Source organism: Epinephelus lanceolatus, chromosome 21, assembly GCF_041903045.1.
Source record: "Epinephelus lanceolatus isolate andai-2023 chromosome 21, ASM4190304v1, whole genome shotgun sequence".
In the NCBI taxonomy this organism is placed as follows: domain Eukaryota; kingdom Metazoa; phylum Chordata; class Actinopteri; order Perciformes; family Serranidae; genus Epinephelus; species Epinephelus lanceolatus.
Genome location: NC_135754.1, coordinates 1,805,850 through 1,823,946, shown reverse-complemented (window position 1 = coordinate 1,823,946; position 18,097 = coordinate 1,805,850). Strand labels below are relative to the sequence as shown.

The 18,097-nt window shown below is 41.7% G+C and overlaps 1 protein-coding gene and 1 pseudogene across 4 annotated transcripts in view; one reads left to right on the top strand and one right to left on the bottom strand.

Annotated features, from left to right (window-relative positions):
* Window positions 1-516: 516 nt before the first annotated feature.
* slc16a3b (solute carrier family 16 member 3b) overlaps window positions 517-18,097 on the bottom strand; it is a 42,182-nt gene continuing 24,601 nt past the window's right edge. For 3 of the 4 annotated variants that reach the window (XM_033611225.2, XM_033611226.2, XM_033611227.2), the window contains exons 4-6: window positions 16,895-17,502; window positions 15,242-15,422; window positions 517-2,847 (exon numbers count right to left, since the gene is read on the bottom strand). In XM_033611225.2, coding sequence (XP_033467116.1) covers window positions 2,519-2,847; window positions 15,242-15,422; window positions 16,895-17,502 — 1,118 coding nt within the window. In that variant the 3' untranslated portion in view covers window positions 517-2,518. Of the gene's footprint in view, window positions 2,848-10,995; window positions 11,484-15,241; window positions 15,423-16,894; window positions 17,503-18,097 lie in introns of those variants that run through there. The other variant, XM_078163418.1, reaches the window with a different exon arrangement.
* LOC144459458 (E3 SUMO-protein ligase ZBED1-like) lies at window positions 5,577-6,320 on the top strand (annotated as a pseudogene).

Here is an 18,097-nt window from a genome sequence, read left to right as displayed (position 1 = left end):
ATTCAGCATGATATTTATTTGTGTGTGCAAATTGTAATTATCAGGTTTACTGTGTATATAATGTACTTGGTACATCAGTCTATATTTGATATCCCATCTGTTTTCTAATGTTAAATAATGTTAAAAGGTGGTTTAACTCCCTCTTGTAGTCATTGTCCTGAAGCTCAGGGGGGAGAAAAATAAATAAACTGTGTACCGTGGGTACAGTTTTGCAAAACTGCACACAGTTTACAAATCTGTCCACATGGATGTAAATTGACAATCTGTACCCACAGTTTAAAATCCGTCCCCACGGACTGTAAAACTGTGCACATATTTTATTTAATTTTCTCTCACTGGAACCTAGGGGGGCTCCGTAGAAAAAGTCACTTGTTTTGGGCTTGTTTTCACAGGCCTGGTTGCTTATTTGTCTCGCGAGATCTGGCAACACTGGTTGCGTCAAAAGGTTCTAAGCTGCCACACTTCATATTGATGTAAGTATGTCACTAAATGGAACAAAGATGTCATTTAGTCATATTTCTCCACAGAAAATATATTTATTTAGGGAAAACTGGGCATCAGACATCTATGTTGTGATAGACACAGCTCAGAAAATCAGTACGTGCAGCAGGTGTGCGTTACATTTCTTCACCCAAGCAAGTTGTCCTTGCTCTCAGTGTTGAGCATTAGATCACACAGATACACAAAGGGCATATAGCACACAACTGCTCTCAGGGTTACAGCATTAAGCAGACCTTTACAGTGTGAGAAATACATAGGACATACAGTAAATTCATCAGCTGAGTATACAACAGCCATGCACTGCACTGTGTCTAACTATTCAAGTTTGTTCAAGTATCCTACAGACAAAAACAAATCAGGCAGCAACTTAATAAAGTCTCAGTAAGTAGTTCACAGCAGTCATCAAACAACAAAACAGACTTGAATTTAATTGCAGGAATGAGTGAACAGCTACAGTATGAAATCGAGCTGCCGAGGTGTATGTTGACTGCCCCAAATATTAAATAATTTATTTTCACAACTGGTTTTTGAATGTGAGTTGTCATGTTACATAAAATGTTACAAAATACAATCTGGATAGTGGTGTGACAAGATATTCTCAACACAGGGTCCACTTATTAGCATTTGTCCAGAGCTTCAAACAGCATCTTACAGTCTTTATTAGTAAATGAAGTTTGCTTCATTGTCATCTATGACCTTAGCATGGAGGTTCTGTGATAACAGGTGTTGGTATATGGACCTGCACTTGGGTAGTGCCTTTCTAGTCTTCCATCCACTCAAAGTGCCTTTTACACTATGAGTAACATTTACACATTCACACACTCATTCATACACAGGTGGCTGAGGCGACCATACGGAAAGTGACAGTTGCGACACAAGGTGACACCTGCTACTCAGTTTTTAACACACTCACACATTGATGGAACAACCATCAGGAGCAATTTGGGCTTCAGTATCTTGCTCAAGGATACTTTGACGTGGATTGGAGGAGCGACCCGCCTATCTTCAGATTAGTAACCCCCTCTAACTTGTATCGCTTTTTTCAACTTAAGTGAGAGTTTTACAAATATAAAACCTCCATGGCTCAAAAATTCAGAATATAAAGATTCATAATTGACCTTCTTTGCAGTTTGAGTTGTCCTGTCAACAGTTTTACAGATGTCTTTTTTACGGTGGTGGTCTGTTTTTGGGCTGCTGAGTGGCCACAGAGGAAAATTTGTGACAAGGCTGAGCTGCTCTCCTAGGGGCCTGGGACGTGTTCGCATTACGTCACCCTCCAGGTGGAGTTGTCTGGTGTGGTGCAGTGCATTCTGGTAGTTGGAGGTTTTCTCCCTCTTGAGCAAAAACTTAATTTTTCTCTGTTTTCTCTGGACATGTAACAACAAATTCAAAACTATTTGAGTCTTTCTACTGCATAGACAGACAAATTTTAGGCAATTTTTCCAGCAGTGAAATACTTCTCTAACCCCATCCTGTGAAGAAGGCTGTGAGATGTGCTTGAAAGCTCAAGAAAAAGCCAGTTCTTGGATATTGAGTGGCATTTTTTGAGTCAGCTTATTAGAAATCTCAGGGAAATGGAAAGTAGACAGGTTCTGTCTGTGAAACGGTACACAATAGTAGAAGTCAGTGTCTTTGTTCAAAATGAAATGTGTGTGTGAGCAGACAGCAGTACAGAGTAGGTTTCTTACCCAGAAAAGCTGGTATCTATTGCCAGTAAAGTGAGACATTTCATGTCCAGAGGAATTGCTCTATTTTGGACCAAACTGTAATTCGTCATTTAACTAATTAACAGTAATGCGTAGAATCTGATTAAAATGTTGCATTTGAAGCAGTTCAGGGGAAACCTCTGCCTTGTGTCCATTATGTCAAACTGTGAATTTTCATGTAGAGGACAAGATCAACCCCCTGTTCGTACCCCTCACTCTTAATGTGACTCCTCGCTTTGTCTTTGCCACAGATCATCCTCCTATGTCCTCTCGGTGCACGGGTTGTCCTTTCTCTTCACTTGTCTGATTATTCATAACGCTGTGTTCTCGTCTCCAACCTTCTCCACCATCTCCGTCACCATCGTCGCCTCCTCCCCTACTTTCAAAGCACTGATGTTTCCATTTTCTGTTTCCTTTGGCTCCTCTTTGTCTTCATGATCATCCTCACCTTCCACCCTACAGTTCAGCTCCTCCTTCTCTGAGGCAGTGACAGCCATCTCCATCTTAGCCTGTGGATCCTCATTCTTCTTGCTAATGCAGAGAAAGTTACCAATGGCGATGATAAAGGCTGACAGTGTGACCTCACAGCCCGCCAACAGAAAGACGTACATGTACTGATTGGTAGCATCCAAGAGGCGACCTGGTGGGGAGTGAAAATATTAGCATGATTGTTATTGAACTCATTAGGTGAAACACCTTCATGTCGACAGATACTACAAGAAGAACATAAAGACGACTGAGAAACATCAGTGGCTGCTAAATGACAATAGTGAATAAACTTTTCCTTAGTGGACATTTGTGTCCATGGCTAGAAAGCTACTGTAATTTTCAGTCCACAGCTCTTTGGAGTCTTTGTCACTGTGGTCTAAGTGGTGGGAGGGGCTACATACCAAGAAGGTCTCAATTTTAAAGCATGGATACAAATGACATGCCTGCTGTTATGACAGCAGCACATACACTAAATGTCATTTTGGGAAAATGTTTTTCCTTTTTACAAAGCAGTGTCATGATGTCACAAAATACTATGCAGTAGAATTTCAGTTGGACCTCAAAGTCCAGGGCTGGCTCATTTAATGCCTGGTTCACACTACACTATATCAGCCCGATTCTAGCCTGACGCAGCTACGCGAACGACAATGAGTGCCGTACACGATAATCCATCGTTTCGTCTTGTATAATGTGTCATAGTAGACGACAACCGACGCCATGTCTGGGATGCCTCATGACGTTCCAACAGAAAGTCTAGCATGTTTGATTTTCTTTTTGTCGTTCACGACTTCTCCCGTCACAGCCGTCACTTTGACGAATGGGAACACAGAACGATCTGCTGCCGTGGACAACTGTATGATAACAACACCCCAGGGTTTTTGATATTTCCTCTGGGGATGTTACCACACAGTGTAAAAAGGGAAAAATTATGGTGTGAAACAGCAGAGGCACTTTAGCAACCCAGTGAGTACTGCCATTGGCATCAAGCTAGCAAACAACATTATTTCTTTATAATGGAGACAGACATAAAGTAAGAAGATTTAAAAAATAGTGGCTTTTACTTACCACAACTGCAGAGGCTACCAGCTTTATTTGAAGCAGACTACATAAAGTTAATGCATCGCGTCGTCATTTTAAACTCAACATTTCCTATATCTGTTCCCATTATAACTTCGGCTGAGAGAATCCCTTCATTTTCTAAATAGGCTTTTATATTGTGAAAGACTTGCAGGAACTTGTGGATGATTCAGTGACTTCCATGTTTGCATACGGTGCTTCAAACATAGCTCCTGCCATCTGGTGGCGCTTTTTACGTTACTACAACAACATTTCGGCTGGCACATGAACAGACACAGTGACTGAAATAGTAAAAGTAATAAAAATATGACAAGAATAACCCGATCACATCACACACGTCGTGAAAGATGACCGGGGATAATTGGTGTGGACCACTGTATAGTCTGTCATATCTTTCGGCCAAGTCACGACACGATTTTATGACTCCATAATCGCGTAATGTGACATAGTGACTGTCAGAACAGACAGAAGTGTTGTGTAGTGTGAACCAGGCATTAGTTGGTTAGAATTAGGCCCCATTCACACAGGAAGTGTTTTAGCAGCTGGAGGTGGCTTTTTGTAATTGTTTTATGAGAATGAAGCCTTTTGCTTGCTGTTTTTGTGTTGCTATGCAGCTTGCATTTCTGCGCTCTAGGCGCCTGGAGACTGAACACCTCAAGTTGAAAAAACTTCAGCTCGTGGAGCGGAGAAGCTCCCCATGTCATCTCCGCTTTTTTCCCATTGTCCAATCACATGATTTGAGAGGCGGGCCTTCTGTGGTGTTCACGACAAGTTTACAGTTGGTAAACAATGGAGGAGAAACTGGCCGTAGCAGCTGCTGAATACGCAAAGCTATACAACTTTACAAACTGCAGTTACCACCATCTCAGTAGAAATTAGTATGCAAACACAAGGTTTGCCACTAACTTTCCAGCAACAAGGAGAACCAAGTTAAGTTAGCAACCAAGCGTCTAACTCCCCACAGACCCAAAGCGACCGGCTTCCTCGCACCTTCGGAACAAGGACATAACAAAGACTGCTTCTGGAACCACAGCTCTTTCCAGCCTTCTTCTGCCGGCTAACAAAAGCAACACGCCTCAAACCAACTCTTCCCTCCATCCATTCAACAATTGGTATTGTTTAGGGCTGACCCCTAAGATTCGAAGATTCGACTGATTCGAATCGGGAGCCCAAGTCGAGTCTCAATCTCGGAGTCGTCATTGCAGTTGCGTGAAAATGTGGTGAATAAACTCACCATCACTACGCCATCAGAGCAGTGACAAAGCGGCATCTTTCAGTTTTCTGGGCGCACGCTGACTGAAGTAGGCCAAGGCTAGTCTTGTCACAATGTCCTCTAAAAAAATCTAAAGTGTGGGAGCATTTCGAACTGGAGAAAGATCCCCACAAAGTCCGATGCAAGTTGTGTCAATTACAACTAGCGTACCACTCATCAACAACGAATATGGCCAACCATTTAAAACAGGTAAGTAGCCTATAGGCAAGGCTCGTAGGCGCCAGGAAAACAGCCATGCTGTCCCCTCTGGTTAGCATATTATTAAATCTGTTATATGATGTAGCTAGCTAGGGCTTAATGTCATATATTTTATTCTTCTTCTCCCAGAATCACCCACACACCAAGAGCTCATCGAGTACTGCAGCAGCGGGCCCAAGTTTAACTCAGAAGAAACTTGATTTCAGACCACCACTCTCTGAGAAGAGGAAAAGAGAAATAAATGACAAGTCAGCATTGTTAAGGGCAAAGGTTTTAAGGGATTAATGCACACACTTGAGCCAGGATACACCACTCCCAAAAGAGAGATGATCATGCATGCAGTGAATGCGAAATATTCATCCACAAGGGGAGAGATATCCACATTAATTAACAGTTGTGATGCAGTCAGCTTGACCACTGATATCTGGACCTCGCTCCAAATGGAGGCCTATCTGACAGTTACAGCACACTTCATTACAGAAGACTGGCAACTTGAATGTTATGTGTTAGAAACGAAAAAAATGGAAGAAAGTCACATAGGAGAACATATTGCAGATACTTAAAGAGAGCATTTTCGAGTGGGGCATTCCAGGAGATAAGGTCATTTCTATTGTCCACGACAATGCAACTAATATGGTTTTATGCACCAATCGTGGCTGAGGACCCATTTTGGGGAGACGTGAAGGGAGCCAGGACACACTCTCCAGCTCAAGCAACATCCTGTGTGTCGCACTGTCGCTGCTGGAAGGCGCCTCGTCTCTCACTTCAAAAAAAGTGCTAAGGCCACCGCGGCACTTGCAGAAAAACAGAAAGAACAGAATGTCACTGAGCATAAACTAATACAAGATGTTACGACTAGATGGAATTCTGTGTACATGATGCTTGAACGCCTGCTAGAGCAGATGGGGCCGGTTTCAGCTGTGCTGAAAGATCCAAGACCTGGAGCTCAAGACATCCCAGTGGCGAACGCGAAAGACAATCAGTGTTCTCCAGCCAATGATCACCCTGACAGAGCTTTTGTCCCAAGACATGAATGCATCGCTGTCTGCCACTGTCCCCATGCTCATGAACATTAAGAAACGGCACTTGGTGGTGCATGATGACAACAGCAAGGTCGTTAAATCCATGAATAATACACTAACCGAGAAGATTGACAGACGATGGAATCTCAAAGAGGGAGACCTGGAGAGCAGCATTTATGTCAAAGCAGCTATTCTTGACCCACGTTTCAAGAAGCTTTCTTTTTTCACGGATCAGCAAATGGACCGGGCTTATTCAGTGGTGGCCAACCTAGCTGAGAGTCTGGCTGAGGAGTCAGCGACCAGGCCGCAGACAGAAAGGGATGATGATGACACGGGCGTGGTGGAGGAGAGTGAGCCGACACAACCTCCAAAACAGAGAGAGAGAGGGAGTAGGTGATGTCAATGCTGCTGTCCAGTGATGAAGAGGATGAACAGCCACATGAAAGGGACAGCAAGATGAAGGCTTATATAAAGGATCACACAAAAAGCAGTACAGGACCGCTGGAATAGTGACAAAAGAATGAGGAGAGATACCCAAAGCTGTCCAGAGTCGCAAAAAGAGTCCACTGCATCCCATCCACCTACACACCATCAGAGAGGATATTCTCTAAAGCTGGATTTATTATCAGCAAAACGAGAAGTGCACTTCTCCCGAGCAACGTTAACAAGTTAGTTTTCCTCTCGCATAATTTGAAAAGAATTAGGTGGACACAGGCGCAGTGAAAGTCAAGACTAATTTGTGTGATCAGGTAGGCTAAAAACCTTTAAGCCAATCCATTTGATTTTTAGTTTTTGACATTTGAACTTGGTTAGCCTAAAGGTGTGAACTTGTCCAAAAGGATAGGCTACAGGCCTACCTCAATGCTCTGCAGCGCGCAAAGAAACTTCAAAACGATTATGCACTGGACACGCACTGGACTTGATTTTATTTTATGCACCTTCTAACTTTTATTTTGTTATTCTGACTTTTATTTCGTTTAGTTTAGGCTATGTAGGCTCTGAGTCTATTTATTATGTCCAAAAGGATAGGCTACAGGCAATGTTCTGCAGCGCGCAAAGGAACTCCAAAATGATTACGCACTGGACATGCACTGGACTTGATTTTATTTTATGCACCTTCTAACTTTAGTTTCATTATTCTGACTTTTATTTCGTTTAGTTTGGGCTATGTAGGCTACGTAGTCTATTTATTATGTGGGTTTATCGCTGACATATTGTGTTTTTTTGTTTGTTTTTGGCATGTTGCTCTGCAATAATTGACAGGGGAAATTTTTTCGTTATGGATGCAAGTTGAAAAATAAAGGTTTTGTACCTTACCCGATTACCTGCTTTGGTTTCTTTTTTACAGTAAGCTCCGGGCCTTCTATATTCTAAATGTGCATAATATTTATTATCGTTATAGTCACCATAATGCAGACTTTCAAATAATGTGTGATAAAATGTATGGAACAATAGCCTACAATAGAATAGATTCATCATGCCAAGTCAGAATTTGGGTGTTTCAGCTCTGTTAACTGGTTTAAAATAAATAAATAAATAAATAAAGATTTGACTTTGAGTAGACTATAGGCAATCAGATTCGAATCAGACTCGACTGTGTATATTCTTAGTCGAGGACAGCCCTAGTAATGTTACAACTGGGAATAGCTTTATCACAGCTGTACAGGTTAAAGGGCCAGTGTATAATCGCTATAAAATAAAATTTGTTTGGTTTTCATAGCCTTATAATTATGCTTTTATATATATATATATATATATATATATATATATATATATATATAGCAAGGGCCTTGCTTTAGAGAGGTCGCCATCTTGTGCCGCCATGTATGTAAGGCAGCCCTAGCTGACAATCCAGCCAGCCAGAGAACGCGTTTCGCGTGTATAAATAAACCAACGAAGACAGCGGAAGGAAGGAAAGAGGAGGAAACAGCAGAGAGTGTTAGTAGTTCGTCGATGGAGAGTAGTGAAAAGTTTTTTTAGTTATAAAGTTTGCGAATGGACCACACTTACCACGCAACAGGAGAGAATGAACCCAAACCATCATCTGTGAGGAAAAGAAGACGCAACTTCACTCCTTGTGATGCACTCTCTGCAGCACTTTTCCTCCTGATGATATATCTCCCCAACGATGGTAGCACCGAATCCCATTCCGTGCAGCAAAATGGGAGCGGAGGATTCAGCCTCTCATCTCGCCCGCTCAGCATCCAACACATGGATTTCCTCATCTGCATGCTCCGGCTCAAACAGGTATGGCTCTGGGTCTGTGTCCGCTACAAGAAACTCTTCAAAATCGCGTTCAAAGTCGTCCATTGCAGCTACTATAGTCCGGAGATATTGCTAGGCTAAATAAACAGCTGAGCTCTGTTTACAAGCTACGCTGTCAGTCAGTGTGCGGGCTGGAGATTGGTGGAGCAGAGAGGGGAGGGGGTACCCACTAGGTATTGTAAATGAGTATGTGTGTATGGAGTGTGTGTGTTACGCTAGAAGAGTCAGAGTTTGGGACGGAGTCTTTTACCCCCTGGAGTGTTACCGGAGTTTTTGGAGTGCTCAAATAAACTGGCCTTTTTCCCGAACTCTACTCTGGTCTCCTGCTCGTGAGGGATTCATTACAATATCGTAATATGGCTTAGATTTCTAAATAAAAATCTAGATAGACCTACTCCTGAAAAACTCGTGTCTGCGCAAGGCTTTTTGTCCCTACGAGGCCACTGTCATTTACCCGACGGGAGGGGTGAGTGAGTGAGCCCTGCAATCTAGAATTTGACCACTGATGTCACTGTTTTCAACGGTTTTCAACCCATTTTACACAGTGGCCCTTTAAGCAAGACTGTTTAACTTGTTGATTGTGATTTCAACAGAGCTACACCCAAACAGGCTACTCAATGTACCGCTTCTTTTCATTTGTCTTTGTCCTGACCACAGGGTCAGACAAACACCTGAGCCCAGCTTTGATTCGGCCATCTTGTAGTTCTCTGTTGTCAGCCATTTCGTTTTGTAGGCCAAACAGCCCTCTGATTACCACACCCACCTTTGTCTTTCTCTCTCTATCTCTCTTTCTCTCTCTTACACACATACACACATATATATACACCAAGCTTGTATTTATAGTGGGGTGGCATAGCTATAAAATCGTTCATTTTTGTGATAAAAGCACCAAATTTGGCAGATGTGTTGACAAATATATTTAGAACAAATCTGGATATTAGGGCATCAGAAACTTGCCCCCTGGTGGCCAGAGCAGACAATTGAATCCTACCTGCCCATGGACCTGTCCCATTAATTGGATCCACTCCAAAATGTAATGGCTTCTAAGTTGGACCATGCTACATGCCTCCGCCAAGTTTTGTGAAAATCGGTTGGACAGTTTTCACATAATCCTCATCCAAAAAATGAATGGAAGTGAATGGGCGGCCACGTGTGGGAGGCCTGTGGACACGCCCCCTGAGTTTGATCAACACCAAAATTTAATGTATTCTAAGTTGGCATGTATTACATCCCTCCACTAAATTTTGTGAAAATCAGTCAGGCAGTTTTTGTATAATTCTGCTAACAAACTAATAAATTGGGCGGCATAGCTAAAAAATTGTTCATTTTTGCGATAAAAGCGCCAAATTTGGTACATTTATAGCTTAAAGGGATAGTGCACCCAAAAATGAAAATTCAGCCATTATCCACTCACCCATATGCCGACGGAGGACCTGGTGAAGTTTTAGAGTCCTCACATCCCTTGCGGAGATCAGCGGGGGGAGTGGCTAGCACACCTAATGGCAGACAGCACCCCAGACTAACGTCCAAGAACACAAAATTGAATCCACAAAGTATCTCCATACTACTCATCCATAGTGATCCAAGTGTGCTGCAGCCCCGACATATGTTTTTAGCCTCACTGTAGCCTGTAGCTCTGACTGCTTCTCTGTGCTCCACACTCACACACACCTGTGCGCGCTCAGGGTGATGCACGGTCTCTGAAGAGCAGCAGCCTCGTCAGTACTGATGTGCACATTCTCAAGTGCAGGCATTGTCAATTCCCAGTCTGAGCAGCAAAGACTTTCCTCATCCGTTGGCATTGCTTTGCATTTGAAACAACTACACCACCAGGTTTCCAGTGCTCGACTCCAGTATTGTGTGGCTGGCTGAGAGTTAGGCTTATGAGCTGCGGCGGCTGCTTTGTCCAGTAGCCTGAGTTCCATCCGTATACTCGGGCTCAAACAAATGCGGCTCAACAAAGAAATGCTGTTCCTCCTCAATTTCAAAGTCTTCAGACATGTTGGGCTGTCCTTTGCTAAAAGACCATAGTGCAAATTATCTTTTAGCTCTGTGGTTACTGCTGTCTCCCCCTGCGGTGCACGTGTCACGTGATGTAAACATGGGTGAGCAAAGCTTGTGCTTTCGCTGGTCTCGCGCAAACGCGCACATGTGAACGCGGAGCACAGAGAAGCAGTCAGAGCTACAGGCTACAATGAGGCTAAAAACAGAGTTCATATGACATTTTTAGAAACAACTTTTTATGTCGGGGCTGCAGCACACTTGGATCACTATGGATGAGCAGTATGGAGATACTTTGTGGATTCAATTTTGTGTTCTTGGACGTTAGTCTGGGGCGCCGTCTGCCATTAGGTGTGCTAGCTGCTCCCCCCGCCAATCTCCACAAGGGATGTGAGGACTCTAAAACTTCACCAGGGCCTCCATCGGCATATGGGTGAGTAGATAATGGCTGAATTTTCATTTTTGGGTGCACTATCCCTTTAATATACTGGAATAGAACACTTTGGTCACCCCCCCAAGCTACTGTTACCATGTTTTCAGCACCACAAATATAATTTAGAGACCAGTTAAAGTGAAAAATATGTTTCATTCGGAACAGGCAAGAGCTTTCGCTATCTTGCAGCCCACCAAATGGCTGCATGTCTCGGACCAGAGATGTCATGTGCCCTTCCAATGTTCCATGCTTTGACAGGCTTTGACAGGCTGTGACACTGTATCCAGCTTTGTTGGACATGGAAAGAAGGCAGCATGGTCAACATGGAAGTCACTGCCAAAACTGACAGATGCACTACTGACGCTGGCAAGTGGACCAATGGAGATCCCAGATGATGCAATGAGCATTATTGAGAGGTTTGTCATACTTCTCTTTGACAGAACCAGCACTGCTGTACTGAGTTTTTCCGTGGAAAGAGCTTCCTTCTTGCGTCATCTACCTTGGTGCAGGTGCTGGTTCTGTCAAAGAGAAGTATGACAAACCTCTCAATAATGCTCATTGCATCATCAAGACTATTAAATTTGCTTATTGATATTAATTTAATTATTAATCAAAATTCCAAATTGATAGTTTAGTGAATCTTTTGAGACTGATATCTTTAACTGGCTGTCATTTTCCCTTTTTCGGGAATGGTGCCCCAAGAGGTGATTTAATGCAAATTAAGTCACATTATTTAAAATAACAAATTACTTTTATTAATAGCTATTAATTATTTCAGATAGCCAATTTGATACTTTAATTGGAGATCTATTACGAGGTCAGGCCCGTGTTAAGACTTAAGTCCCAACAAATGGTGCCACCATGTAAAACATATATATATATATATATATATATATATATATATATATGTATGTATACACACACTACCACTCAAATGTATGGGCTCACTTGCAAATTTCTTTGTTTACCAAATAAAAAACACATTTTCATGCAATTCACAAACATTTTCCTCCATTTCACAAACAATTTTATGCATTCCACAAACAATTAAACTTAATCAGATGATTTTTAAAGAATGATCTACATTTTTGCATAGAGGCCTATTAAAAGCAACTGTCAGTCCTCTGCATCAATCTCCTGGTATGGCTGCTAATCCAAGTTAATCATTTTATAAGGCTAATTGATTATGAGAAAGCCCTCTTGCAATTGTGTTGCACAGCTGAAAACAGTTGTACTAATAAGGGAACCAAAAAGGGAACGTGGCATCTAGGTTAGTTTAGTATCTTAAGTATTAGCAGTTGTTTGTTTGTTTACAGGCTCAAAATGGCCAGAAAGAAAGAACTTCCTTTAGAGACCCGTCAGTCTATTGCTGTGCTTAGAAAGGAAGGCTATTCAATGAGAGAAATTGCGAGAAAACTTAAAATCTCTTACCATGCCATTAACTACTCCCTTCAGAGAGCACCACAAACTGGCTCTAACAAGGACAGAAAAAGGAGTGGAAGGCCCTGATACACAACTGTGCAAGAAGACAAATATCTGAGAGTGTGTAGCTTAAGACAAAGACGCCTCACAGTATCCTCAACTGGCAGCTGCACTAAATAGTACCCATCAAACACCAGTGTCAGTATCAACAGTGAAGAAGTGACTTCAGGATGCTAGACTTCATGGCAGAATTGCCAAGAAAAAGCCATATCTCAGACTGGTCAGTGAAAAGAAAAGACTGAGATGGGCAAAAGAGCACAGACATTGGACACTGGAAGACTGGAAGAAGGTGTTGTGGACAGATAAGTTCAAGTTTGTGGTCTTCGGATCAATCAGAAGAACATTTGTGAGACGCAGAATAAATGAGAAGATTTAAGAACTGTGCTTAATACCATCAGCCAAGCCTGGTGGAGGCAGCGTGATGGTCTGGGGGTGCTTTGGAGATGGTAAAATAGGAGATTTGTTCAGAGTGGAAGGACCTTAATTAAGGAAAGCTATCACAAGATTTTGGCCATGCCATATCCTGTGGACAGCACTTAATTGGGACCAATTTCATCCTACAACAGGATAATGACCCAAAACACACCTTCAAAATGTCTCAGCAATATTTAAAGAATAAGCAGTCAGCCAGAATTCTGACTGTAATGGAGTGGCCAGCACAGTGTCCAGATCTGAACCCTATTGAGCTGTTGTTGGAGCAGCTTGACCATATCATATGGAGGAGGACTCCATCAAGCCAATCCATCTTGTGGGAGATGCTCCAGGAAGCATGGGGTGAAATCTCATCAGATTACCTTGAAAAATTGACAGCTAGAATGCCTAAGGTCTGCCAGGCTGTAATTGTTGTAAAAGGTGTTTTTTTTTCTAACTCTGACAGTGTCAGCATGGCTTGTTCATTTGCTATATTTCCTATTCAGACTAATTTCATGTGTGTTTCTAGCATTTCTCCATCAACTGTTCTCAACACTGTCTCTATCTGTCTCCAACTCATATTTGGTCCTCCTTTAAACCTGTGTCATTACATGATGTCACTGCTCTGCTGGACAAAATGAAACCCACCTTATGCCCTACTGATGTTCTCCCTACTGCACTATTTAAAAAAGTCTTTGACTCAACTGGCCCCCGTATCACGGAGATAATTAATACCTCGCTTTTAACTGGTGTGGTTTCTAGCTTTTTTAAACATACTGTTGTGGAACCTACACTCAAAAAGCCCAGTCTGGATCCATTACAGCCCAAAAAATTATAGGCCAATTTCCAAATTGCCATACATATCAAAAATTTTAGAAAAAGTTGTAGCAGAGCAACTCACAGTGTTTTTAGAGAATCATGAGGTCTTGGACATATTTCAGTCTGGTTTTCACAACAAGCACTCCACTGAAACAGCACTACTTAAAGTCTCCAGTGACATCTTGATGTCAGCTGATTCTGGTAAACACACAGTTTTGGTTCTGTTAGACCTTTCATCAGCTTTTGACACGGTCGACCATAATATTTTGATTAATAGACTCCAGGATCTGGTTGGGATCTCTGGTTCGGTTTTAAAGTGGTTTTCCTCTTACCTTTTTGACAGAAGTTTTAGTGTTTCTGCAAACCAAATCATGTCTGAAATCATGTCAGGGCTGTCATGTGGGGTACCTCAGGACTCTGTCCTAGGACCTATTCTGTTCCTTTTATACTTACTTCCCCTTGGACAGTTAATTAGACAATTTAGCAATGTTTCATATCATCTCTGTGCTGATGACATCCAGCTGTACTGCTCATTCAAGGCCACTGAGCTCCACAAACTGTCTTCCTTAATCAACTGCCTGACTAGCATCCAACAGTGGTTAAGTGACAACTACCTACAGCTGAACTCAGACAAGACGGAAACATTAATTATCGCCCCCGATAGCATTATCCCCCAGATTAAGCAGCATATTGGTGCTCTAGGCTCGTCTGTCCTGCCAAAGATGAGGAACTTAGGTGTTATTTTTGATTCAACGATGTCCTTGGAGCATCAGTCAAAACTAGTAACAAAAAATTGCTTCTTCCATCTGAGGAACATTTCCAAAATAAGAACACTGGTGTCAAAGGCTGAACTGGAAATGATTATTCATGCTTTTATTTCGTTTCGTTTAGATTATTGTAACAGTCTTTTTACTTGTTTTAATAAGAAAGAGCTTGACCGTCTCCAGGCTGTTTAGAACTCTGCTGCAAGGCTTTTAACCTAATTTTAGTTCTCACTTTTAGAGCCTTGCAGGGACAAGCTCCTTCTTACCTGTCTGATTTTATACAGCCGTACACTCCCACCCGCAGTCTGAGGTCATGTGACCAACGGCTGCTAGTTGTTCCTCACACACGCTTTAGGACCAGAGGTGACAGATCATTTCAAGCAGTAGCTCCTAGACTGTGGAATGCTTTGCCTTTCTCACTACGCTGTTTAAACTCTGTTGATACTTTTAAAATGCATTTAAAGACTCTTCTATTTAAACTGGCATTTGGTTAATTGTGTTTGTTTTTTTTTTTCTCATATCTATGCATCTTTGCATTTATGTTTATACTTTGTGTTTTGTTTTCTTTGTTATTGTTTTGACTTTTGTGAAGCACTTAGTGGTTTTTACCTGTGAAAAGTGCTATATGAATAAAGTTTACTTACTTACTTACTTACTTACTTACTGTTTCCATGGAAAACAAGAACATTTCCCAGTGATCCCAAACTTTTGAGCAGTAGTGTGTATTATAAAATTGAAAATTATGAGCTTTAAGTATTACAAGTCTCACACATTCACATTCAGCCCTCTCTTGTTCTGACCTGCTCCAGGAGGTCCCACCAGTACAGCAATAGCTTCCATCAGCAGCACCAGACCGATGGCGCTGGAGAACTTCTCTGTCCCTACGATAGCCATGAGGACCTCAAACTGTAGTGCTCCCACCATGCCATATGACATGCCAAAGAAGATACAGAAGACCACCAGACCTGAATAATCAGTCGCCTGTAAGGAGAGAAACAGGAGATGACATGATGACCAGTTTATAGAGGACAAACCTTATTAATCAGACATACAGTGACTGAGCCTAACTATACAATCAGTCTAATCTTACCTGTTGTTTTCCTGTAGGAGCTAGTTATGTCCAGTTTATGTGGTTTCAAGTAAATTGGTGAAGTAAGGGACTGTTCTTTACCCCTCAGAGGAGGTGGGTGGCTGGGGTGTGACTTCCTTTTTTTAAATTTTGACCCTGCCCGAAGCTACTAATATTTTTCCTTCAGCCTCCCTGAGTTACTGGTGGAAAATTCATGACCCTCCCTCCACCATAAATTAGTCATAAGATTTTAAAAACTTACCTTTTGATATTTGACAGTTAAAAGTTAAATGTTGAAGACAAAAACCTGGAGTTGAAAAAAAACGCCTGTTTTTCACTCCTGTTATGCATGCTGGTTAGTTTGTGCAAACTGTTTATTTTTATCCAAATTTTAAATGAGATGTGGAATAAAGGGATTTTGATGAAATATCACCATTTTAAGGTCAGATTTGGTTGGTTCTGTTTTGACAGAAGCGTTTGCAAATGATGTGTCGAAGGATTGTCAAAAACTGAAAATTCAAGAATAATATCTCTTTTCACAGCTTCTGGCTTTGATAAACTGTGAAATTTCTGGGAACCATGCCTTTCAAACATGTTTTCTTCAAAAATCTATGGTAAAATATATACAAATACAACCACTTAAATTTTAAAAATGAAACTGACGCAAGGTCACAGTGAGCTTTGACCTATGGCCACAAGTATCATATTAGTTCATCGCTGAGTCCATGTGAAAGTTTATGTCAAATTCGAAGAAGTTCCCTTAAGGTGGTCTTGAGATATTGTTTTCACAAGACTGGGATGGATGGATGGATGGATGGATAGACAACCAAAAACCATAATGCCTCTGACTACAGCTATCGCTGGTGCAGAGGCATAAATACAGCCAGTTAAATTTGTCTGCCCCTCCTCTAAGCCAAAATAAAAAAACATATGTCCCTCCTGAGTGCTTAAAAATTATTTGACATGCCTTCTCCTTTTTGCAATACCCCCTTATGAAAAATAAAATGTCCCTAACTGCAAATCCCCTATACATGGATATATGTGCCTCTCCATTCTTGTTGTGATAGAACCTACAACTCCACTAACTTATTAACTAATTTAACTTAGCACACAAGCACTTTTACACTTTCAACTGGTCCCCCAATTCTTGGTCTATTGTGTCTGTATTACTGTTCGCTATATGTTTGTTTATTTGTCATTGTTGTTTTGTTTATGTTTTTTGTTTTTGTTTTGTTTTTTGATTAGTTAAACATCAACCTGCCAAGGGACTGAGGATGGAAATTAAGCATTGGCTACAATCCTACATATTTACATTTAATGTTCATCAATATGTACTGTCCCTGTTTTAAATTTTAACAAAAAAAAAAAAAAAAAAAAATGTTACCTGTGATCCTATGAGGTCGGTGCACCCGTTGAAGATCATAGCAAAGCTGAACAGGTAGACACTTCTGGGTCGTACCCACTTCATGCCTGCTATGAGTCCTGATGCAGGCCGAGCAAACATATCAACAAATCCCAAGATGGTGAGCAGCAGTGCAGACTTAGTGTCTTCATAGCCAAGGCTTTTAGCATAGCTGACCACAAACACAGGGGGCACAAACAAGCCCAGCACCATAACAGATGCAGCAAGGGTATAGATGACAAAACCTCTGTCACTGAACACACTAAAATCCAACAGTTTCCTCTTTGGCTGGAGCTTCTTCTCCTCAGCAGCTATGGGAGAGCCATTCTCCAGCTCTTGAGCCCTCTTAGGGGGCAACAGGGGCCTCATGAGGGAACCACAGGCACAGCAGTTAAGCAGTATGCCTCCCAGTATGAGGAACCCACCCCTCCAGCCATACTGGTACTGGAGAACCTGTCCCAGTGGGGAGAGACAGCACAGTGCCACAGGACTACCCGCTGCTGCCAAGCCATTGGCTAGAGGACGTTTCTCACTGAAGTAGCGGTTCAGCATTATAAGAGACGGTTGGAAGTTTAACGCCAGACCAAGACCTGAGGAGAGAGACAGGCAGTGTTACAGAAATAATTAGCTTTGCAGAACCCTGTGGAACAAAGATGTGTTCTCATCAGTCTTTGTTGTTGTTTTGTATTATAAGCCCAAATTGCCCTTGGCATTCTCTCTATCACCTGATAATCAGTGAGCAACTGTTGTTTATTTACAGCCAGTCTTCAACACTAAAATGCTGTGTGTAAAATGTATTGGTACTTGAGTTGGCAATGCATTGTAGACTGCTCCACTTGAAGAAACAGGACCAAGGCCCCACACAGTAAGTATTTTTTGGAAACTGGGTGTTGTCATTTATCAGTGAGATGGAGATTTGAATAGCTCAAACAGTCAGTCTATATTTATGGGCCTTTTTTTTCCCTGATTCATTTTGGTAACGTTAATTTTATGGTCTGCATCTGAGGAATGACATACTTGTTAATATATAGACATTCTAATATTGGAATTTTTACTTCCTAATATCGACATTTGCCCCCCCAAAAAAAAACAAATGTCAATGAGGCTCCAATCTCAGGTGTTGTCATGTTTGGTAAGGGATTGGGGGAAGTCTCTGACAAGATGAATCTAAGAATTTTAGTTTTT